Source organism: Lissotriton vulgaris, chromosome 7 (genome assembly GCF_964263255.1).
Source record: "Lissotriton vulgaris chromosome 7, aLisVul1.2, whole genome shotgun sequence".
Classification (NCBI taxonomy): domain Eukaryota; kingdom Metazoa; phylum Chordata; class Amphibia; order Caudata; family Salamandridae; genus Lissotriton; species Lissotriton vulgaris.
This window is the reverse complement of record NC_141695.1, coordinates 1,692,630,000-1,692,654,809: the sequence shown is the minus strand read 5'-3', so window position 1 is coordinate 1,692,654,809 and position 24,810 is coordinate 1,692,630,000. Positions and strand designations below refer to the sequence as shown.

The 24,810-nt window shown below is 43.9% G+C and overlaps 1 protein-coding gene across 1 annotated transcript in view; it reads right to left on the bottom strand.

Annotated features, from left to right (window-relative positions):
* Positions 1-1,557: 1,557 nt before the first annotated feature.
* Positions 1,558-24,810, bottom strand: part of CHRNA4 (cholinergic receptor nicotinic alpha 4 subunit) — a 217,445-nt gene continuing 194,192 nt past the window's right edge. The window contains exon 6 of the mRNA XM_086932815.1: positions 1,558-3,681. Within this exon, the coding sequence (XP_086788941.1) occupies positions 3,556-3,681 (126 nt within the window). The 3' untranslated portion in view covers positions 1,558-3,555. The remainder of the gene's footprint in view (positions 3,682-24,810) is intronic.

Here is a 24,810-nt window from a genome sequence, read left to right as displayed (position 1 = left end):
TCATAATCTTACAAACTCCTACACTCTTTTGCAGTGCTGTTGATCAGACACTAAAACCATTCCAATCTAAAATACTCAGTGTCAGATTACAAATGTACACCATAGAAAACACATTAACACCCACTCCCACCAATTCAAACTCATATATTCCTTTGCAATCTTGTTGATCACACCCTAGCATCTCACAAACTCATGCATAAGCAAACAATAGTGTTGATCATTCACGCAAACTCTCGCAAACTCCTCAAAATGATGGCAGCACTGTACTCATACCCTCACAAATCTAGACAGATTCTTGCAGTGTTTTCATTTATACTTCCTCAAAAATTCAAACACTCCCTTGCAGCACTGCTGGCCACATACTAATCTTCTCAAACACTCACATGCTTGCAGTGTGCTCGGTCTTATACTCCTGTATTTACACTCATAAAGATTCTTTAAGAATTATGATCAAGTCTTCTCACAAACTTGTACACACTCTTGCAGGGCTATTGATTACTCACTCATAACCTTAAAAAAGCAAACTCACTTGCATTACTGTCTATAGCGAACTTACAAACTCATATACCCTTGCAGTACCTTCTATTGTACACCCACAATTCTATAACCTCAAACTCACTCTTGCACTACTGATGATTGTACATTTAAAACTTTACAAGCTCAAGCACACACTTGCAGTTCTGTTGATCGTGCACTCACAATCTTACACACTCATACCATGTTTTGAAGTAGTGTTGATCGTACACTTATACTCTTACAAATTGAAATACACTTTTGCAGTACTGTTGACCGTACGCACACAATCTTACAAATTCATACCAACTCTTGCAATACTGGCAATAATATACATACAATCTAACAACCTCAAACACACTCTTGCCGTACTGTTGATCGTGCATTCACAATCTTATAAACTCTTACACCTTCAGAGTATGGCCAATTGCCCTCTTACAAACGTAAACCCATTCTTGCAGTAATCTTGATTGTACACTCACAATCTTACAAGTTCAAGCACACTCTTGCAGTACTGTTCATTATACACTCACAATCGCAGACGCTCAACACACTCTAACAGTACTGTCAATCATACGGCCACAATCTAACGAGCACAAACACACTCTTGCAGTACTGTCTATCACATGCCCATGAATTTACAAACTCAAACTCACTCTTGCAGTACGGTTGATCGTAAAACCACAATCTTGCAAACTCATACACATTCTCACATCACTGTTGATTGTATGTGCACAAGTTTACAAACGCAAACACACTCTTGCAGCACTGTCAAACGTATGATCACAATCTTACAAATTCAAACACACTTTCCCAATACTGTGGATCATACGCTCACAATCTTACAAACTTATACACACTTTTGCAATTCTGTTGATCATACACTCACAATCTTACAAACTCACACACGCAGTACTGTTGATTGCAGACTCAAACAACAAATCCATACAAACTCTTGCAGTATTATAGCTCAACCTTACTCTCACATTTGGGTCTCCCCCATCTTATGAATGAGAGCTCACTTTGAAAAGAAAAGGCAAGAGAGAATGCTGAAAAACAGTTTTATTTGTAATTTGAAAAGGTTCACACTGCTGGTGAAAAAACAGTTTTGCTTTGCAACACAGTCCAGTGCTAAAATAAATAAATATCAGACCATGAGATACAAATAATTGTTTGGATTGATGGCAGCCGCTTGCATCCAAAATAGTTACAGATTTGCTTGTCAAGCTCTACTGTCCCAGAACACAAACTTCACATGTGGGCAGAGCCAACACCAAAGACTTGGCACAGGTGGGCTTCAGTTCTGCTAATTTGAAAATGGAAACATTGACATTTTGTAAGAAGTATACAAAGGTGAGAGCCATTGAGAGAACAAGACTGTTGCTAGTAGAAACATCAAATGTGTTCAAGATCATGAAAGGTTACTCTGGAAATAAGGTAAGTTCAAAGCAAGGGCAATAGAAAGATGACCAGGCCCACATTACAATATAAAACAAGCGGATGGTTTTGGAAAAAAATTAGAACATGCTTGTAAAAGCAAAATGGAGGGTGTGGCTATCTCCTCTAGTTGAATGCCAGTGGTTCCTCCACTTGTGACATCATAGATGATTGCCAAGGTGTTGTATCTCATAAATGGAGGTCAGCAGTGATGTCTTGTTGAGCGACAAGTTCTTGCAGTATTTGACACTGGGTTAGGTGGGGCGTCGATTCATAAATTGTGAAGTCTGCCACTATTTCAATGCCTTACCAAAGATAATATAGGCCCTATTAAAAGCAAAGAAAACGGGAACCTAGGGTGCTAGAGGAATGTTTGGTGGAATGCCCTACATCATGATCATTTTACGATATTTTCAATTCTCAAAGAGTAAAACAAAAGTGCTCAATTAAAAGTCCAAGCTTTCTTTTACTTGGGAGGCCGCTATTAGCATTGCCAAACACTGGGTCATACCTCTTCCTACACCACCCTATACATCCATCCTATTTCACTCTTGCTAGTTCTTTTTGATCCCTATTTTCACCTTCTTTGTCCATTTTAAAAAATGTCTCCTCCTTCTTTCTTCTATTACTACCTCTCTCTCTCGCTGTGGGTCAAAGTTGGATGATGAAAAATGAGTCCTTGTTCCCCACAATGGGTGTTGGTGCCTAGCACCTGCATCCAGTGGTGTAACAAAACTTCAGGGTGGCCCCCTGCAGAGTGAATGCAGGAGGCCCCCTAAGCTTTGGACCCAGTCAGGAGCTCTTGAGCCTGCCCGTGCACAGTGCTGGAGGGGGGCACCTGGAGCTCGGGGCCCCTGCACCAAGGGGGCTCCGGGGGCTTTTGCTAAACCACTGCCTGCATCCACCAGCACAAATGTATATCTGGATAGTTCAAACCCAGCTTTACAGTGTGTGACGACTATCTTTGAATGCCAATCCCAGTCTGCAATTCAAAAGAGCATAATATTAAAAAGAAACATGACAGGAGTAATTACTCACCACTAAAGTGCAAACCTGTGCCCATCACAATGAGTTATTTGAAAAATACATATCAGCTATAAAAAAACTTGTCTTATAAACTCACTGCTCTGCATTTTAATACCTGAGCGAAGTCTAGTTTTCCAAATTCCACACCTATATTTTTCCAAATATAGGAGTTTTGTCTTTGAAAGATAATTTGGTGCCTGATAATAACCCATGGAGCATTGGTTATTTAAAGTATATAGGGACACATTCCAGCATGGTGGATATATGGTGCTAAGGGAAGATTCCAGCTTTTTATTTTTCTGTACCATGTCTGTCCCCCACACCCCACCCACCCTTTTAAAAATAAATATTAATATTCCCAGCCATGCTGTGTATGGAATACTTTAATATAGATTTCCTCCACGATGAGGAAGTTTTAACTAACAACGCTTTTCCATCGGTGGCCACCTCAGAGTCTTCTCCAGAACGTACATGCACAGCTAATCCCTCGAGAAGATATTTTATCCATAACCCCCAATCCCACCTCCCGCCCTCTCTTCCGTTGGGTAGGTGGGAATCCATGAGTGTCTTACAGAGTCATTAGATCATCCCGGCCAGCCAGGGTGGGAGGAAGAGTCCCACTGTGCCGAGCAGGCAGACGATGATGAACATCCATAGGAAGATCCTGTCGATGACCATGGCCACGTACTTCCAGTCCTGCTTCACCTGTAAAGACACGAAGAGAGACAGGGATCATCATCTGTTGGTCTTTGCATCAAATCTATAATGTATGGCATTCATTGAGAATGGGTTCTGGGTGCAATCATTAACTGGACTGCACTTGCACTGACCTCAGGTTAGACATAGGCTCTGACTCAGGCTGATCCTCATTTAACAAGTTTGGCTCTCTATGCCCGGGCTTTTGTGGTGAATTTACAGTTAATCTAATACTTAGGGTTAGTTCTAGGCATGAGCAGAATTTCGATTATGCTGGAGTATCAGAGGACTTTCAGTAATTCTACATTACTTTTTGATGTGGAATTACCAGCACTTATGCAATTACTCCTGCTCGTTTATTTAAAAGTAATTTGGGAAAAAAAATCCTACTGCAAGAGCACATTTAGAGAGCAAGAGTGGGTGCTCGCTATTCGTGTTTTGCTACATTTAGCGCTGTTTCTTAGCGCAAAGTGCATCCCTGTGTACATTTTGTATGTGGGGAAAGTCCAACCCCAGAGAACATTTAGCGAGTGCAAGTAACTGCATGCAATCACTATTCATGTTCTGTTGCATTTAACGCTATTTCTTAGCTTCAAAATGCGGAATTCATAGGCAATTTCGCGTGATTACAGTACACAGAATTATGTGAGTTACGCTAACCCCTAAATAGTTTGAGATTAGCAGTTCAGGTAGGGCGATAGTGCCAAGTTTGAGTTATTGCTAGTGTTAGCACTAGTGTTTGTCAAAGATTAGTCAAAGAGCCAGCATCAGGGTTCATAGTAGTTTTATGGTGAGTGCTGAGTTCTTGTTGGTGTTGGCATTAGGGTTAGTCCCATAGTTACGGTGGGGATTTGGTTATTCTTTGTGCTATCAATAGGGTTAATTCAAGTTGAAGAATCGGGTTAGTATCAGGGTTCATGATAGTTAGTGTTAGTTCAAAGTAGGGACAATAGGGTGATGATTGGTTTTTGTGTGGCACTATTATGGGTAGTTTGGGGTTAGGCTAGTGTTAAGGTCCTTGTTAATGCTAGCATTAGGTTGAGGCTTGCAATGTTGTTTGTGTTAGCCATACAACAGTTTCACAATGAGAAACTGCATTAGCAACATGGCTAGTGGTAGTGTTAGTTTCAATTGAATTTAATTTCAAATACTTTCTTCAGATAAAACATATCCATAAAAGGACAAACATATACAATAATACATAAAAGGCACACACATTCATAATAATCATATAGTGCAGTATAAAATCCAAAACGATGCAGGACAATACAAATACAGTTTATACAGTGTTCATCATATTACGCACAGATGGCAGTTTTCAGAAAGGCGCCCACGCGAAATATCAACTCATCGTCTTCTAGATTAAGAATGGAAAGGGGCGACCACTCGGTCCCCCCGAACTTATGGCAGAGTACCTCGATCCCCCCGGGAAGCCATCTTGGGCGGGAGGCGAGTCTCGGCTGGTATGCCCGAAGCGGCGTAGCCGGGGCGCGCCTTTTTCCCGCCCTAGAGTGGGCTGGCCTAGGCACTGACGCAGCTGGCCACGCCCTTGGGGCAGGCAGGGGCGGGTTTCCGCCCGCCCTGAAGACGGATAAAAGGAGACGCAAGACCGGAAGGCATCCTCTTGTTCCTGTGCTCTGAAGCTGCACCTCCTCGCTGCACGTGAGCTCGAGACGGAACGAAGAGGCAATTTTGAGCGTTTTAATCGTTCTTGTTTGTTTTCCAGATACTCTGTTGGAGAATGCCGAAGAAGGCGGGAAAGCGCATGACTACTGACCAGATGCTGCGCGTTCTCATGAAAGAGATGACCGAGTTAAAGAGGCGAATGGACGAAAATGAGGAAGGGAGACCGAAACGTCCTTTGGCGGGAGCTGCCCCGGGAGGGAAAAGCAAGAGGCCCAGGAGAGGAAAAGCTGGGGAAGACATCCCGGGTCCCAGTACCCCGCTAGAGGCACCCACCCCCGTGCCGGAGGGGGGGAATCCGATTCCCGTTGTGGTCACCCCCGTGTCCGGGGACGATATGCCGCCCGAGCTGGCAGCACAATTAGCAGCGTGGTTGGGTAAGGATAATGAGGGCGCCACGGCTGTCGACGCGCAGGGGCTGATGAAGCAACTGCGTGAAACAAGGGAAGCAGCGAAGGCGTCCACGCCGGCTGCGGCAGTAGAGAAGCCACAGGGGACAGGTTCAGTCGCAGATACACCGTCCGGTTCAGGTAAGCGGCCATTGCCGATTGTGAGGGATGAGTCAGCACCTTCCCGTAGGGAGAGGGTGGGTCAGCATGTTCCTTTGGCTATAAAGGAGAAGATATGGGCAGGGGAATATATCAACATCTTCTCGTTGCTCACTGATCATTACGAGATGGAGCATGTTAAGGGCCAGAAGGATCTCATGCACCCGAGTGTTTGGCGCGCAAAAATGGCCGCCTTTAAAGTTAATGAGAACATTGGCAATTGGGGCAAGGCGTGGGGGGTCTTTACATCGATCTTGGGGGAACGAAGGCCGGATTTGCTACACGAATTGCCGATTTATCAGTCACGAATCATGGGGTACTCGGTATCACATGAGGGTAATCATTGGTTTTGCTATGACAATTTGTTTAGAAAGGCTAAGGAACATGATAAAAACTTAACTTGGGATTGTTATGATTCTGTGTCATGGTCCAAAATGAAGGAGACTGGTATGCTAAAAGTTCCATTAGTAGGGAGTAATGTTGGCGAATCTTCCCGCCAGTATGCGGGGGCGCCCTTTCGATCAGGTGCGGGCACCGACAATCTCTCGAGGCCTGCCGGCAGTACAGGTAAAAAGGGGGTTTGTTGGAATTTCAACAGGGGGAAATGTACTAGGCCCCAGGGATCGTGCAAATTTAGACACGAATGTAGTGGGTGTGGGCAATCATCCCATCCTGAGTCCAGATGCAGAGCCAAAACGGGTGATGACGGAGGCAGGGGAGGCGCTAAACAGGTCTAACATAGGCCGAGGGGCGCCCTTACCTACCCCGATTGATACCTTGGCAATGATTCCCTGGCTCAGTGAATACCCGGATCGTACTTCTGCTGGGGTGTTGCGGAACGGGTTCTCTTATGGTTTCCGCATCCCAGTGGGGGACTTTCAAGGTGTAGGGACGTGTAAAAATCAGCTATCGGTCTTGCGGCATACGACCGTGGTACAAGAAAAAATCCGGAAGGAGGTTACTCGGGGTCGAGTCGCCGGTCCGTTTAGTGTGCCCCCAGCTCTTAATTTTGTTTGTTCCCCTCTGGGTGTGGTCCCGAAGAAGGACCCAGGTGAGTTTCGGCTGATACATAATTTATCAGCCCCACGTGGTCTTTCCGTGAACGAAGCGATAGACCCGGAAGTGTGTTCGGTGCGGTATGCATCCTTCGATGAGGCCGTAGCCATCTTGAATCGCCTGGGGCCCGGTGCGCTGATGGCAAAATCTGATATCGAGTCAGCGTTCCGGTTGCTCCCGGTACACCCAGCCGATCAGCGGCTCCTAGGTTTCATGTTTCAGGGTCATTATTACATGGATAGGTGTATGCCGATGGGGTGCTCTATATCTTGTGCCTATTTCGAGAAATTCAGTACTTTTCTACAATGGGTCTTCACAAGGAAGACGGGTTTCCAACATGTGATTCATTACCTTGATGATTTTTTGTTCCTGGGATCAGCTGGGGATCCGGAATGTGGGCAGGCTTTGGCTCAATTTTGTGATTTAATGAATCAGTTTGGTGTGCCCTTGGCACCAGGTAAGACTGTGGGGCCTTCTACTTGCCTCGAGTTTTTGGGGATCGAGTTAGACTCCGAAGAGGGTTGTTTTCGTTTACCAGCTGAAAAGGTGTTCAGGTTCAGGACATCCCTGCAAATGTGTATAAATGGATCGAAGGTCAAGCTGCATCAGTTACAGCAGCTGGTTGGCCAGTTGAATTTTGCCCTGAGGGTTATGCCGATGGCCCGCCCCTTTTCTCGTTCGATTGCTCAAGCCATGGTTGGCCTGAAGGAGGGCCACCATCGCACAAGGCTCTCGGCCGAGGTCCGCCAGGACATGCGCATTTGGTTGGCATTTCTGGCGGACTTCAATGGTCGAGTGGTCTGGAACAAACCAGCCGTGTCCTCTGGGGAGCTGGGACTGTGGACGGATTCGGCGGGGAGCATAGGTTTTGGTGCTATTTTCGGCACAAGATGGTCTGCACAAAAGTGGCCGACATGGTGGCATGACAGTGGATTGACAAGTAACATTGCTTTCCTGGAACTTTTTCCTATTTTAGTGGCCCTGAGAACTTGGCCCGAAGGGTTCAAAGATCACTCTGTGGTATTCTGGTCTGACAATATGACCGTGGTCGAGTGTATCAATAGCCAGGCAGCACGATGCAAATGGATTTTGAGACTGCTCAAGGAAATTGTCTTATTGTGTATGCAATTGAATGTGTTATTCAGAGCAAGACATGTCCCAGGGGTAATGAACCAGGCAGCTGATGCACTGTCTCGTTTTCGTATGCAGGCTTTCTGGGGTTGTCTTCCCACAGCGGACCCGGAGCCGGCACCCTTTCCCGAAGCTCTTTGGTCTCTCGGTGCCCCGAACTTCGTAACCTCGTGGGAGAGAGTTTAGCACCCAGGACGAGGAAGGCATATGAAGGGGCGTTCCGATCCTATTTAGCCTTTTTGGGGACTGCTAGGGAGGAGCTTTGGGGCCAGGAGGAATGGGTGGTAAACTTTCTGATGTCTTTACATCTGGCAGGGAAATCGGTTGCCACGGCCCATAGGCATCGGGCAGCCATTTCCTTTGTCGCTAGGGCTCATGGGATCCAAGACCCGACAGCGTCTTTCGTTGTACAAAAAGCGCTACGTGGGTGGCAACGCCTTGAGGGTCGCAGAGTAGATGATAGGCGCCCGATAGGTTTGGATAGGTTAGCCCAGTTGTTATCCACACTCCCTGCTACATGTTCATCTCAGTTTGAGGCAGTGTTATTCCAAGCCGCTTTTACGCTGGCATTTCATGGGGCAATGCGTGTAAGCGAACTAGTGGCAAGGAACAAGCAGGATGTGACAGGGGGTTTGTGCCAAGAGCACGTTCAGATCAGAGGGGAGACAATGACTGTCTCATTTGTCAGGTCCAAGACCGATCAAAGTGGGATGGGTGACTGCATAATCATACGCAGGATTCCCGGGTCCTCCATGTGTCCGGTAAAGTGTTTAGAAGATTACCTAGCACGAAGGGTGGCATCATGGGGGGGGACTTTGTTGAGACACGCTGACGCCACCCCACTTACAAGGTTTCAGTTTCAGCGGGTGCTTGCGATGTCGATTGCCGCTGCGGGCTTGAACCCGGGCGAGTTTGGGACCCATTCCTTCCGGATAGGGGCTGCTACAGAAGCTACAGCCAGGGGTCTGAATGTGGAACAGGTTAAACAGGTGGGGCGTTGGTCCTCCAATTGTTATAAAAGGTATGTGCGGTTGCACATGTTGTGAAGCCGTAACGTTGTACTCACGCTTCTTGTTTTGTTTGGTTTTCAGTTTCGCAAGCCTGCGAGGCGGGGCGGACTATGCAGTCGACCCAACACCGGGCCAGCGGTCAGACATCACCGGCTGTGAAAAAGGAGGTGTGGGTCGTGGGCCACTCATACGTGAGGCGTGCCGCGGACGTATTCAAAGCAGGTGACATGATTCACGTAGCTGGGGAATACGGGTACAGGGTGTCCTTCTACGGAAGAGGCGGTCTCTGTATTGACCAGTTTCAATCATTTTTCGAGGGATTGTTAGGGCGGATGAGGTCACCGCCGTCTGTAGTCATAGTACATCTTGGGGGCAATGATTTGGTCACCACTGGTAGACGACTTCTCCTTGAGGCGATGCTTTCCACCGTAAGTTGGTTAGCAAGGAGAGTTCCAGGGTGCACGATTGCGTGGTCTCATATGATCCCACGAAAAGTGTGGCGAGGGGCTATTTCTGTTCCCGCCTTGAATCATTCTGTTAGAAAGCTTAATAACAAAGTGAATAGGTTGTTCCGTTCGAAGACATTGCATTCTATTTCGCATGGGTGTATTCATGATGACAGTATGCATTCAGGGGATGGTGTGCATTTGTCTCGGGTGGGGAATGAGTTACTCATAGGAGACTTCTTAGCATGGCTAAAAACATTATAACATGACCTCTAGGTAGGATTTTTGTGGGGGGTCCGGATAGCCGGTCAACTATCCGGCCTGTGGCGGTAAGGTCATGATCGGTGAGCACTAATTGGAAGATCCCTATGAATGGGCGTCACCCAACACGGATGGGAGCGCTCGGGGGAGGTGGCCATTGGCCCCTCAACGGGGAGGCGGTCCCTTCTAAGGATGGGTCGCCGAAAGAAAAGGAAAGGCGGTCAAGGCCCCTTCCTGGATAGGAGGGGTTACAGTCCCCTCCTGTGGAATTTCCCGGGGCCAGGACGTCTGCGACGGCAGATGTGGTAAGTTGTGTGGGGTTTGGGGGGGGGTCTACGCTACCTTCTAGATACCTCACACGAGTTCTCGAACGACCTTTAAGTGGCGTCGATTTTAGTTGGGCCCCCGTCAAGTCAAGGGAAATTGGTAGTTGCACTTGAGGTACGCCTCTGTGCTGTCGCCCCTCACAAGTGGGGGGGGGTAGTTCTGGTTTAGGGATCTTGACACCGGTTACGACCTTGCCGTTGGCCCTTAAACGTTAGGATGTACAATTTCAAAATTTCAAGTAAATGTTTTGTAGGATGTGAGTTCGGCTAGGAGAACCTCTGTATTAGAGAATCTGTTAAGGTTAGCCAAACATCGCACTGTGGTATTGAAATTGTACATTCATATGAAACTGTTGATTTATGTTTTTAATTTTGTTTCATATTTTAATAAATACGGCCGGGGAGGGTCACTCCCTCCCCTCATCCAAAAACTTCAGAACTGTTTCCGGTTTCCCTTCCTTTGGGGATTGTGTTGAGAGGGGGTGGCGGGTATCTCAGCCATATGGAAAGGGGCGACCACTCGGTCCCCCCGAACTTATGGCAGAGTACCTCGATCCCCCCGGGAAGCCATCTTGGGCGGGAGGCGAGTCTCGGCTGGTATGCCCGAAGCGGCGTAGCCGGGGCGCGCCTTTTTCCCGCCCTAGAGTGGGCTGGCCTAGGCACTGACGCAGCTGGCCACGCCCTTGGGGCAGGCAGGGGCGGGTTTCCGCCCGCCCTGAAGACGGATAAAAGGAGACGCAAGACCGGAAGGCATCCTCTTGTTCCTGTGCTCTGAAGCTGCACCTCCTCGCTGCACGTGAGCTCGAGACGGAACGAAGAGGCAATTTTGACCCACCCACCAGCCCCTGAGGACAGCAAGTGGTTTTGAATAAAGTTGATGGATAACTTTGATTTTCGTTTTCAGGTTGTGGTATTATCGTGATAATTTGAGTATGTAATAAAGACTGGTCGATTTGTGTTCTGTGTCGCAAATAAAGAAATAATGCTTTAGTGTTCATTGGTAAGCATGCTGTTAATAAAGCTGTAGTTGCTACTGTCCTTTTAGTTTAATCATTTAGTTAGCATTGTCGTATTTATTTTGGTCGGGCGGTAAGGTCATGATCGGTGAGCACTAATTGGAAGATCCCTATGAATGGGCGTCACCCAACACGGATGGGAGCGCTCGGGGGAGGTGGCCATTGGCCCCTCAACGGGGAGGCGGTCCCTTCTAAGGATGGGTCGCCGAAAGAAAAGGAAAGGCGGTCAAGGCCCCTTCCTGGATAGGAGGGGTTACAGTCCCCTCCTGTGGAATTTCCCGGGGCCAGGACGTCTGCGACGGCAGATGTGGTAAGTTGTGTGGGGTTTGGGGGGGGGTCTACGCTACCTTCTAGATACCTCACACGAGTTCTCGAACGACCTTTAAGTGGCGTCGATTTTAGTTGGGCCCCCGTCAAGTCAAGGGAAATTGGTAGTTGCACTTGAGGTACGCCTCTGTGCTGTCGCCCCTCACAAGTGGGGGGGGGTAGTTCTGGTTTAGGGATCTTGACACCGGTTACGACCTTGCCGTTGGCCCTTAAACGTTAGGATGTACAATTTCAAAATTTCAAGTAAATGTTTTGTAGGATGTGAGTTCGGCTAGGAGAACCTCTGTATTAGAGAATCTGTTAAGGTTAGCCAAACATCGCACTGTGGTATTGAAATTGTACATTCATATGAAACTGTTGATTTATGTTTTTAATTTTGTTTCATATTTTAATAAATACGGCCGGGGAGGGTCACTCCCTCCCCTCATCCAAAAACTTCAGAACTGTTTCCGGTTTCCCTTCCTTTGGGGATTGTGTTGAGAGGGGGTGGCGGGTATCTCAGCCATATGGCCCTATATGCATCTTTGTAATTGACGCATGATTGCCATGTTTTAAAAAAGGGAAGTAGAAACAGTTTGGTATATTGTATATAAAACTTACAAAAGAATAAAAAATATAGAGTAGTTTGACCTGAGTGACCATTACATTGGCAGAGCACAAGATCAAGGTTGGCTAAGAATCCGAAAGGAAAACATAGTAAATACTTCACAGTGCCTGCCCTTAGGTGTAAAAGAAGGCCACGCTCCCAGCGAAACATTAGTTTGATCAGGTCATTGGCCGGATATTGATCAATCTCAATAGTTTGAAAGGTGGCTACACTAGATTTGCAGGACTCCTTATCGAGTATAACCTTTCTACAGTACCTGAATAGGGCTGCCCGTAGGTCTTTTTTATTTACAGTGTCTAACTCATTAGGGCTGTCGAAAATATGTTTGTAATTAATTTTGTGTAAACTAATAGTTACCTCAGCCAGCCATGGAATATCCATGCTTTATCACAATTAAGGCAATCTGTTATGATTTCTATAGAAAGGGACGCCGCAGTGTTTTTCCATATGGGTAGCCAAAATCAAGCAGGCCGGGCCCTTACATAGGGTTCCCAAAAGCTTTCGGCAAAACCTATTCGCCTTGTGCTGAAGATTAATGCTTCCTCGGACCACAGGCCATTAGAAAAGATTTTTTTTAAATTAGTGCATGAATCTAGAGAGGGCATAAAATCCACAAAGCCCTGAACTAAAAGCCACAGGGCATTAGGTGTACGACCTATCAGGAACGCGTCATCAGCATATAGTAGGACTGAGAGTGTATGGCCATTAAATCTTGGGACATCTTTAGTAAGCTTTGTTAAAAACACATGTAAGTTATTAATATATAACATAAAAAGTAATGGGGCTAAAACACACCCCTGCCCAACCCCTCTAAAAACATCAATATTATTCGAGCCCACCCCATGCATGTTAATTCTGATCATCCTAGCTTTCAAGTCTCTATTTAAATATGCTAAAAAGTGCCTTATCCATTTCCACTTTCTATGAGAATAGACCATACAGATAGGTAGCGTTAGTGTTAGGGTGAGGCATGGCTTTTCGTTGATGATATCACACATATTAGTTCAAATCGAGGCATAGGATTAGCAGTAGGTTTAGTCGTAGGGTTAGGTTAAAGATTGGCTTATCATTGGTTTTGGTTTCAGGCACGGCCCATGCAGGGCGTTATACCGGAGCGTTGACGTCAAGCGGGGGAGGGTTAGGGTGGGGGGTTGTAAAATGCGGAATATGGACCATTACAGGTAAGTACCGAAAAAGAAAAAAAACGAATTTCGTTGCCTGCGCTGCATCACATTTGGCGATGCAGCGCGGGCAACGAAATTCGTTTGTTTTTTTCCGGTACTTACTTGTAATGGTCCATATCCCGGATTTTACAACCCCCCACTCTGACCCTCCCCCGCCTGACGTCACCGCCCCGGTATAACGCCCTGCACGGGCCGTGCCTGTTTGGTTTTAGGGTTTGGGCAAGGTTACGCACATGGTTAGTATCAGGATTAGCAGTAGGGTTACTAAGAGTGTTGGGTTATTAATGTTGGTTTTAAACTTATTTCAAGGCTAGGCACAGAGTATGCATCAGGTTTAGTGGTAAGGTTAGGGTGAGGGTTTGGGTATAGGCACACGCAGAGCATCAGGCTTAGTGATAAGAGCGAGGATTGGGTTATTGGTGGTTTTCTCAAGATAGGTATTGAGTTAGGAATATGCTTAGTACAGGGGCTAGTATAAGAGTTGAGTTATTGTTGGTTTTATCTTTAGTATTAGGTGGTGTTACCAATGGGGTTAGTGCAGTGTTAGGCACACAGGAAGCATCAAAGTTGGCGTTTGGGTTAGAGTGAGGGCTGTGTTATTGTTTGTTTTAACCTTGGTGTCAGTTCAGTGTTAGGCATATAGTGAGCACCAGGGGTTGATGGTATGTTAGGGTGAGGTCTGAGTGATTGCTGGTGTTAGCTGTGGATTTAGAACTAAGGGCAGGTATAAAGGAAAGGTTTTGTTTACACTTATCATTATAATGCGCTTTAGGTTGGCAGCTCGAGCCCCGTCAGGTTTAAATATACTGCTATAGCTAAAGGTATGATATATAAAAACGCACTCTGGTGCTGCAACTGTGTATCCCCACTATATCCTGACAGCTAAAGCAAGCAGGCACCATTAGTCCTCAATGCTGATCTGCCAATATCACTCCAGGGCTGCAAAAACACCTGACTGCCCGCTAGGTCCCAAGACGGACATTTAATTAAAATTAGCTTGGTCGGCTTAAAAGATAACGACAAAAAGTGTTGAATCAGACATTTCTCCCCTCGCGACTGGTCGCGTTTATTTATTCCCTTCTTGACTAGGTGAGAGTTTTTATTTGTAGTAACTCGTGCCATTCCTTTCCATTTCAGACCCCGTCCCTATCACCTGTCTTTCTATCTCTCCTAAGACAGGTAAGAAAGTTTATAGCACAGAGATTCTGTGTTTCTGCTCCGAAAACACTGACCCACGCATGGAAAGAAATCAATACCAACCGAAGGCTCGTTTTTTTGTTGCAAAAACAAAACTGTAAAGGAGATTAATGACCCCACAGCTTATTGTTTACATGGTCGAAAAATCAATTTGCATCGTTATCAGGAACATACATGGAAGCCGCAGCTGTGTAAGGGAGCGAAGGGAGGTGTACCAGCCGGAGGAGAGGGGAGGGCAGGTCTGCCTGGAGGGAGGCACTTGGAGCTGGATTTCCACGTTAGCTGGGGTGTTGGTTGGTCCAATTGGCGCAATTAAAATGAACCAAGACTACACCTCCCAGAATGCAATGACATATAAAGAAAGGCTGAGTAATGGAAAAGTAGTATCCCGGTGACACGGAGCCATCTGCTCACCCTACGCCAGAACTTTCTTTGCTTTATGCAATTTCCACTCCTTGTCATTTCCTAAGTCCAATAGCAGCACACAAGAGGATACTTTAGAGGGGCAAAAGGAAAAGGTGGAATAATTGGGGTTAATTTTGTGATGAACAGCAGCGGCAAACAGTGTGACGTTACTTCAACTACCCTTCCTTTGAATTGTTGTCCATGACTGACATTTGAACCAACCAGCCCGCGCAAACACAATTCCACCAAATGAGCTAGTAAAAACATTCGATTGCTGCAAATGTTTATGTACAAGTCAGTGAGTGAAAGTGTGCGTGTAAAACTGACCTGCACCGGTGCTAACTTAAGGTGATTCAGCCCCTTTCAAAACAAAAATCAATATTTAACAAACATTGGCAAAACCAACAGGTCTCGACTGCGCAAGAGCTGTTGACTTTAGCAATGTGTTTTGGTCATGTTGTACACCAGTATGGCTGCTGTTCAGCATAGATAAAAGTTAGTGTGGTGGAGTGTGGTGGAGTAGGGTAGATTGGGATGGATAGGAGAGGGATAGATTGGGGTCGAGTGAAGTGGGGTAGAATAGTGTAGGCTAGTGGAGTAGAGGGGGGTAGATTGGAGTGGGGTAGTTTGGAGTTGGGCAGATTAAATTGGGGTAGAATGGGGGACTGGGGTAGATTGGAGTGGAGCGGGGTAGATCAGGGAACAGTGGAGTGGCTAGATTGGAGCAGAGTAGGAAGATTGGGGAAGATTGGAGTGGATTGGAGTAGAGTTGAGTGGGGTAGAATTGAGTGGGATAGATTGGAGTGGGGTTGTCGTGAGTCCCCTATGAGACACACTGTACTTTTCCCCTATGTTAGCCTAACAAATTGCACACGTTGGAGGCTGCTTTTGCTTTGCATACACTACGAAGTAAAACACTTGTTTTTGTGCCACACTATTATTTTAGAAAAAGGCCGCACTTGTTTTATTAGTCAGCTCATCTGCTGGGATTCAGTCTGAACAATTAGTACAAGGTCAAACAACATTGTGCCCTGTTTTTCTCTGTGATAGGACACTAATACCTGGACTCAATAAAAGACACCCAGCTAGTAGGGCAATTCTTATCATATTAGCGGACACTTGCCATTTTGAAAATAGAGAGGAGGATGTCTAGCTGTGGAAATGTTCTGGGATGAGCGCGCCATCTCTGTGCAATATGAGATGCAGACCAACTAACGGCAAATGCCAGGTATGGAGCCCGGTACCATCCCAGAGGTCTTAGTTATATTATTGGGAGGCTAGGCTTAGACAGAAACACCAATAACCATGATAGGGCTTTTCATTGTGTATGGTTTATTGGTGATGCTAGTTGCACTACTAAGTTTTGTACGTTTTCTAGTTGCAGCACAGTTGCTTCATAATATAGCACAATAGTTTCAATAAATATTGTGAAGTGTTAGCATGTCATGTTTCTGTTTATTATGGACATGCATGAGTGAGAGAACGAAAGGTGATGATATGTTGCAGCGGTTCCCCGAGGAGACTAAAGTGTTGTGTTCTGGTGTACTATCTTACCTGTTACTCTGGAAAGGTTAGGAAGGCAGAGAACCCAAATGGAGCACACATGGAAACAGCAAAACGAGGAGAAAAATTAAGCATTTCTCCTCGTTTCACCTGTTTAAGACCTTTGGCACTACCTCCTATTTATGCTGCAATTGTAATTAGGGGGAGCGTCAAAATCAATGGGCGTTGCGGTGAAATGCCCACCGCAACAGCCATTGCCCTCCCTTTCACGCTAAACAAAGCGTGAAAGCGTGCCTTATTTACAAGGCAGCGTTGAGCCACGTTAAGTGGCTTAATGCTGCCTTGTAAATAAGGTGAGGCCCCTATTGCGACCACAATATCACTAAAAGTGACAATGTGGTGGGGGAAACAACACTTACAACGCAACTTTTACAACGCATTACCTTTACAACGAAACTTTTACAACGCAACATCCATTACAACGCATGCCATTACAACGCAACCATTACAATGAATGTCACTATATGCATACCACTACAACGCATGTCATTACAACGCAGTCATTACAATGCATACCATTACAATGCATACCTACACTATCCAACACTTACCCTACTGTTGCACCCCCTGGAGTTAGAATAGTAATTTTTACCCCTACACTATCCAATACTTACCATACATGCAATGTAATGGTATGCTTTGTAATTGTATGTGTTGTAAATGTAGTATGCGTTGTAGTGGAATGCGTTGTAAAGGTAGTTTCAAAGAATTTGTTGTAATGGCATGCGTTGTAATGGAATGCGTTGTAATGGATGTTGCGGTGTAAAAAATGTGTTGTAAAGGTATGCGTTGTAAAAGTATGCGTTGTAACGACATACATCCATGTGGTGGCGATAGGGGCTTGAAAATATGCCCCATAGTTTCCCAAAGCTGGTGGATTCCATAGCTGTCATGACTTCAGATTGCTCTTATGTTAAATGTCCATGTTTTCAGCGTTCTCATGTGTGTGCTGTAGGCACAGCTAAAATCATACAAAACAGTGGCTGGTAAACCTATACAATGACCAAACTATTCATATTATGCCAACATGTGTCTGCCAGCATACATGCCAGTAGCAGTGAGGTGCATTTGTCAAGGTAAAAAACAGAGGGGAGGGGATCCCTATCTTCTACTCTTAATAGTAAGTCAGTGTGAAGTGCAGAGTTGTCAGAAAATTACTCCTCCCTTGACAACCCTGGAAATCATGGTTCGCTGACTTTAGGGAATTAACACTCTGTGGTTAAACATTTGTCACGAGGTATACCAGCTGACTAACCTAACAGCTCCTGTTACAGCAACTCCTGCAGCCAATGGAGTGTTAGAGGTGGTTTGTGGAGGGTGTGCGGTGGCATACCGCTACTTCTTCCTTTGGGATAGTGACACGCTTTAAAATACAAATCTTCACAAAAAATTAGGGGAAGTATTTAAAAAAGAAATGTAAATAAAAATATATTCCCTACGTCAAATGCCATGGAGCTTTACTTCACCTCCCAGCTACTGTGGACTAAACCGTCTCTTCATGAATGATTGCAGGATGCCATTCCCACCAAAACAAATACTCGCTAGTGAAGCTTCCCTTTCTTCATGACTTCAGTCCTTGCATCTTCTTCTCCCTCCCACTTACTCACATCCTACTCATGAATAAATCAAGCTATACCTGGATGAATTATGCATGAACAACTTTCTGACATAAGTCTTTACTGACACACAAAATTGTTCTGGCTTTGTGAACTGTGTGTAAGATATGAAAGCATAACCCAGGATTGTTTTCCGTATTATGCAACCTTATTAAAAAAAATAATAATAATACACTTTGGATTTGTATATCTAGCCTACAAACAGGTCTATTTCTATGTTTGATTTTATTAGCCCGAAGGGAAATTTGTAAATTATGGAAAGACCCTGCATCTCCTTCTTATGAGAAGTGGGTTCGGGCTGCACTGAATATGGCGAGATCGGACCAAAGGGAAGGCAACATGTTACCTTTGGTATGTTGGGGCACGAAATTGCGGCTGGTTTAAGATGGTCCAATGATTACACCAAGCCTCGTACAAAAGAAGCTGGCCTGGTGGGCCCAAAAGTGAATGCAGGAACATAGACCCAGGGTGCGCAGGATCGATGGGGTCTATTATGTTACAATTGCAGACGCTTACGGTGGTATGAGGACTAAAAAAAATAAAAAAAAATAATACACTTTGGAATTTGGGTCTTTTATGTATATTACTCTGATTTCTTTAGCAAATTAACTGGAGAGAAAGTCCATAACAACCCTTCTTCCCAACCAGAAACTTAAAATAGAGAATCTGGAATCCGAAATATTTTAACGCGTATCATTATACAAATGGGCACTTGAAGCTTCCACCTGTTTCATATGAACCTTGGAAAATCCCAAATGCAGTCAGTAAAATTATATTTCTTACCAACGGTTTTCAAAATATACATCACTAGTGTGGCTCTGAGTAAAGTGATTTGCCTTTGGAAGACTCATGAAAAATACTTCAAAATAGTGTTTCCACTACATTGAATTTCTTTTGAAAAACAAAAATGCAAAGAAAGAAGTGATACAGGTATTATGATAAAAAGATGTCTTCCAAAGTAAATTTAATACCATCACCAGATGTAAAAAGAAAGAGGTTCCCCCAAATCAATTCATCAGCTTTTCTGAGGAAGTTGTTTATAGAAATATTACACCATTAGCACATGGTTTTGAAATTGAACATATTCAATTCTATTTAACCTACAGGCTGAAGATGTGCAGGTGGCAATACTCTTGAGATGCTTCAAAAGATTGAAGACAAAGCCTTAAATAAGAACATGTGCCCTCGTTTATAAAGCTGTACAAGATTGTAAAGGTTCAATACATGTGGTGTTCAAAAATCTTAGTATTTCATAGGAGCTCTTTACAGATTTTGAAAATGCCACTAGTATATAATTCAGTATTTTTTTTTAACATGAGATATGCCACTGAACAAAGCACAGACAAGTATGTAGAAGACATGTGTATAGAGGAACATTAAGATTGTACATACTGAATTCAATATTTAAATTGCATTTGCAATATTAACTTCCATGCATCATGAAAGTGGAGCTGTAAACAGTGACCACTTGCAGTGGTCTGAGAGGTGAACTTGTAGAGAAGCCAAGGTTTGACTCCTTACCCTGTAAATTCATTACAATTTGATGTTTTGAAATTTAACAATTTCCCATGTACATATTTCCTATGATTTCAAAGTTTCCAAATCATGCCATGTATTGACTTTGTTTTTTGATTGTCATTTTGATGAAGATTCAAACACATATATCTAAGGAGAGCATAATATGTCCTAAAATTAATTTTATTCTGAGATCATGCAAATAGGTTAATAACATTTTTGGATTTTGAGATCTCAATTGAGAACGATGAATGTTTGCAACATCCTCTCCAAAACTCCCTCCTCGAGAATGCAATGTATGAAAGCCAGAGTCCATCCGCCAAAAAAGGACTGCCTGTATATTACAGAATCAGTGATTGTACATTTATATTTGTATGTTATTGTATGACTTAGTAATGAGGCGTTTGGAGGAAAGATGTTGGAGGGCATATCCTATGTTACATTTGTCATGCAAATTTGCATATGAATATTTGTTTTTGCTTGTTCAATAACAGCCAGGCAGATGTATTACAAACTTGGCATAGATGTACTGTTTGTGCCAAGGAGGGGTCTTTGCTTGTTTTGGTTTCAATCTATTCAGAAGCTTTTAAACAAAATTAAAGAACAAAATACTGCGATAACTTATCAATTGGAATTGAGAATGAGTTTACAAAAATAAATTTGAATCTCATCTCAGAAACTGATTAGCTGGAACATTTTAGTCCCCATTGGCCAATTTGAAGTTTGAAATTGACTCTCCCAGTCCTTGTTGAGAAAAAAATCTTTGCATGACAATGTTTAATGTAAAATTAAAAAGGTCAGCATATCGCAAAAATGGGAAGGGTTGAGGCAGAATACAGAGGGGTGTAAATGCCTCCATTCTAACAAAGTCAATATTAGACGTGAAGTTCTTGAACAAGCTCAATTGGTTATTAAACCCAGGTTTTATGAAAAATCCGTACCAGGTCTAGAAAGCTATAGTGAAAAGTTATGTTTCTAGGCCATGCAGGAACAAGTTGGGCACATCTCATATAGAAATCTAACGAATACAAGGATACATTGCAGATGGGTAAAATTGTTTTTATTTATTTTTTAAAAGCTCAAAATTATAATACATAGTTCATGAGCTAGCTCACTTGCTTCACACATAACTAAGCATATTTTAGGAAACAAATTTACAGTTGAAGTGAAAAGGGTCTTTATCTAGGTTCAGGGATGGGCAAACATGTACACAAAGAATTGGAATATGATTAGCAATAGGGGCAGACAAAGTCCTGGGTAGCTCACAATTATTCAGCCACCTACGATTTGTGGAATTTCCTGCTTTTTCTGGATTAAGCCTGTGGGGAGTTTCCCCTGCAAACCGGCAATATTTCGTTTTCAGCATTAATTGATAGATGTGATGTTTTCTTGAAAGTTAACCTAAATACCATATTCCTTGAAACGTCGAAACTGAATAGATGTTTGTGGTTATTTTTCTCAAAACAACTTAGATGGGGTGTAAAATGCCCCAATTAAAAATTCAGAAGTAGAGGACTTTGAAAGTTTTGGGTAGTAACCATAGTATTCGTAATAAAAACTCTAAACCCTACATGGGTAAATCCATAATCACAAATGTTAATGTTGGTGGAACCTAGAATCATCTGTGTTAATCTGGATTTAAAGAAGGGATGCACGAAATCATGCAACTTTTGTATCTCACAAAACTGCACAAAATTCCATAGCAAAATGGGATTAGCAGGTATCTAGCCTGACTTTGTTTTACGCCTGCACCTACCACAGGTAAAAATAAATCTTGCAAGATAATGGGCAAAAGAATAGTTAAATAAGAAAATGCCTCTCAGCCAGACATTTTCTTTGTGAATCGGTCCACCGCTTGTATCTTGCAGATTTTTTACTCAAACATGCATTTACTTAAAAATTGTTAATGAAATTCATGTGATACAAAAGTTGAAGACATTTTCTAAATTTCTGTGATACCCAGTTTGTGCCTCTCACTAATGTCATCTATGTAATTATAATTTTGCCCACACCTAATTTAAACAGCATGACACTCGATAACCTAGTCGATGGGGCAGTACATGATGAAATATAAAAGGCAGTGAGGATGCCTGAGACAATTCACAAGCTGTCTTTTTTTGGTGAGTATGATATCAAATCCATTTTCGAAAGTTTGAATGGTGTAGAAGAGTAGTAAAAGAATGAAGTACATTAGAATGTTGGGAGATCCATTGAAGACAATGAAGTGGCTCAGGGCCAATAGTGGCTGATATAATCCTTCGTTCTAACAGTCCTATGTTTGTCTTTCTTTATCTCTCTTTTTAATATAGCCTTATAGCCCGCCGTAGAGGGCTATACCAGCTATTAAAGGCCCTCTCCAGCGTTAAAGGCCCCGAGCCGAAGGTGAGGGCCTTTAACAAGGGAGAGGGACTTTAATAGCGGTATAGCCCATCTACGAAGGGCTATAAGGCTATTAGAACATTCTGTCACTAGAGGACGGAATGTTCTAACAAAAAAAACAAAGCCTTTTGGGAGCGGGAGGGGATTGGAATCCCCTCAGGTTCCCTGAAGCCTTTGTTCACAGCCAGAGCTGTGAACACAGAAACATTGGAATGTTGGAGCTCCAGGCTTATACCAGCCATTATAAGCCCGGAGCACTCCATTGTTTTCAATGGAGCTCCCACCTTTCCAATGTTTTAATACAGAACATTCTACCTTGAGTGGGTGGAATTTTCTATTAGCCTTATAGCCCTCCTGCATCGGGCTACACCAGTTGATAAAGGAGGCCATCGCCTATAGCTTGGACCTAAAACTCGGGTTCAGGGACTTTAACAACCGGTGTGGCCCTCCCCAGCCGGCAATACAGCTAGGATATAATTTCATATTGCGACTTTTCATGTTATTTTTCAAGAATGAAAGGAGTTTAACATAGATATGAAGTTAATAGAAAACCATAAAACAAATACATTTCTGGGGACAGGGACACACATGTAATGGTAGATGTCCTGCAATACCAGCCTGCCTTCAAGCTTCCCTTTCAATCCGTTGCTGGAAAGATGGAAAGAAGCTGATTGCTCAACAAATACAGCTCCAGAGGGAAGGATCATGTCTTGTGCTTCTGATGATTGTGTCTGTAAAAGGATACTGCCCCAGCTCCCCTCCCTTCCCCCTTCCAGTTGTAATGCAGGCCCTGTGCACGGCAATGAAGATTGCATGCTACAATAAAGGTTGAGTGGCTCTCACTGAGAAGTGGCCCTGGGCTGGTCCCATGAGAGCAGCAGAGAAATTGCATCTTCTCCCCTCAAGGCAAGAAGAGTTACAGATCCTGGAAATTGGAGGGTCTGATCTCAGCTGCTGCGCCTGCTACCTGTGGGGCTGCTCATCTCAGAATGAAGGGGACTGAGATTAGAAAGAAGGAAATGGAGAGAAATGATGTGAGCAGGGTAAACATGTTGCAAAAGCAGGGCCAGGAATAATTTACAAAGTCAATGTGTTTGACTTTTGGAGAATGCATAGGCAGAGCGAGAAAGACATCATACATGCACCTATTCACAATATGGAAAAACACATTCATGCACACAGGAAGATGAAAGGCACACAGGCCTTCTTGAAAACACACCAACAGCCACCTAGTTAGAGAACAACTGACATAGAGGCAGCACTATGAACCGGCCAACACACTGCAGTCATCCATTAAGAAAGACCACCTTTACCAGGTTTCAATATTTAAACCAACCAGCGTTTGGCGTTTAAGATATTGACAATTCCACCTTTAATAGTTTTTATTTCAAAGGAATATACTAGGTTTTACAGACATATTGAAACATTTTAGATGAAAGCTGCAACGCTATTCTGTGGTGTATTATGCTTTGTTTGACTTCCAAGCTTGTTTATTGGGGGGGATTGTTTTACTAGAGCAGACACATAGGGCACCATGAAATACATCTTTTGAATGGGATTTGAGAAAGATAAGGCACATAAAACCACCTTGAAAGTCTGCAATTGCACTTATCCTAGGGGTGTCACAGCATCTCACATCTCCAATGTATTTGATGTGAATAAGCAGCATTTACTCAGGTAACCCTATAATTAGAAAAATATAAGAAAAATAGGAGGTGTTTTGGAGAGTGAGAGATAAACGAGAGTATGTGAATGTATAGGGGGCAGTAGGAGTTAGAGGGGGATTTAAGAAAGGAAGGAGAAGGGGAAAATGAAGAACGTTAGAGAGATATAGAAAGTAAGGAAAAGGGAAAAGGAGATACAAGGAGAGAGCACGTAAGGGGGAGACACTGATGGAATAAGAGGGAATATGTGAGGGAGAGATAAAGGAGTGAAAGTACAGAGAGAAGGTGGGAGAATGAGGGGGGAGTGACTGTGAGAGGGAAGGAAAGAGAGGAGAGAGAAAGGCAGCATCTGTGGGTTAGAGAAAGAGAGGGATCAATAGAAAAGGAGGAGGAGAGAATTGGAAAAGGAAGGAGAAATCAAGGAGATAAATCGGGAGAGAGAGAAAGACAGAAATAGGGAGAGGAAGTGAAAGAATGTAAGAGACCAAGCACGAGAAGGAATGGGAAGGTAAAGAAGGGAAAGAGAAAAAGAAAATTGGAAGGGAGAGACACAGAAGGAGAGCCAGAGGAACAGGGATGAGTGAAGGAAAATAAATAAAGAGAGAAAGACAACAAGAGATAGACCAGGCTTCAGAGAGGTAGATTAATAGATACAGAGACGGAGAGAGACAAATCTAAAGATTGTAAGAGACTAAGCACGAGAAAGAATGGGAAGGAAAAAGGAGGGAGAGGAAAAAAGAAGAGAAGGAGGGACACAGAAGGAGAAACAGAGGGACAGGGCAGAGTGAAGGGAAATACATAAACAGAAAAAGAGAACACAATAAATAGACGCTACAGAGAGGCAGAGGAAGAGAGATAGATCTTCAGATACAGAGAGAAAGAGAGAGAGGGGTACTTGGGGAGCAAACAATCTTTCCAGGAAACACGCCTATGGCACTGCTAACACTTGAAAGCAGATTGGTGTTGATACAAATTGTGAGGCCCTCACCACAAAATTGATTTTTTGGATACCCCTCAATTGCTGCCGATTAGATGTGATGATGTAGGTATCCTCTACAAAAAAAATGATACCACTCATACACACTGGCATAGACTTGGTCAAACCCCTTTCCAGGCACCCATCAAAGTCTCTCATATTCTTCTTCGATGGCAGTGGTAGTGACACCCTTCTTGAGCTCCTCAAGGACTCTAACCAACGCGATCC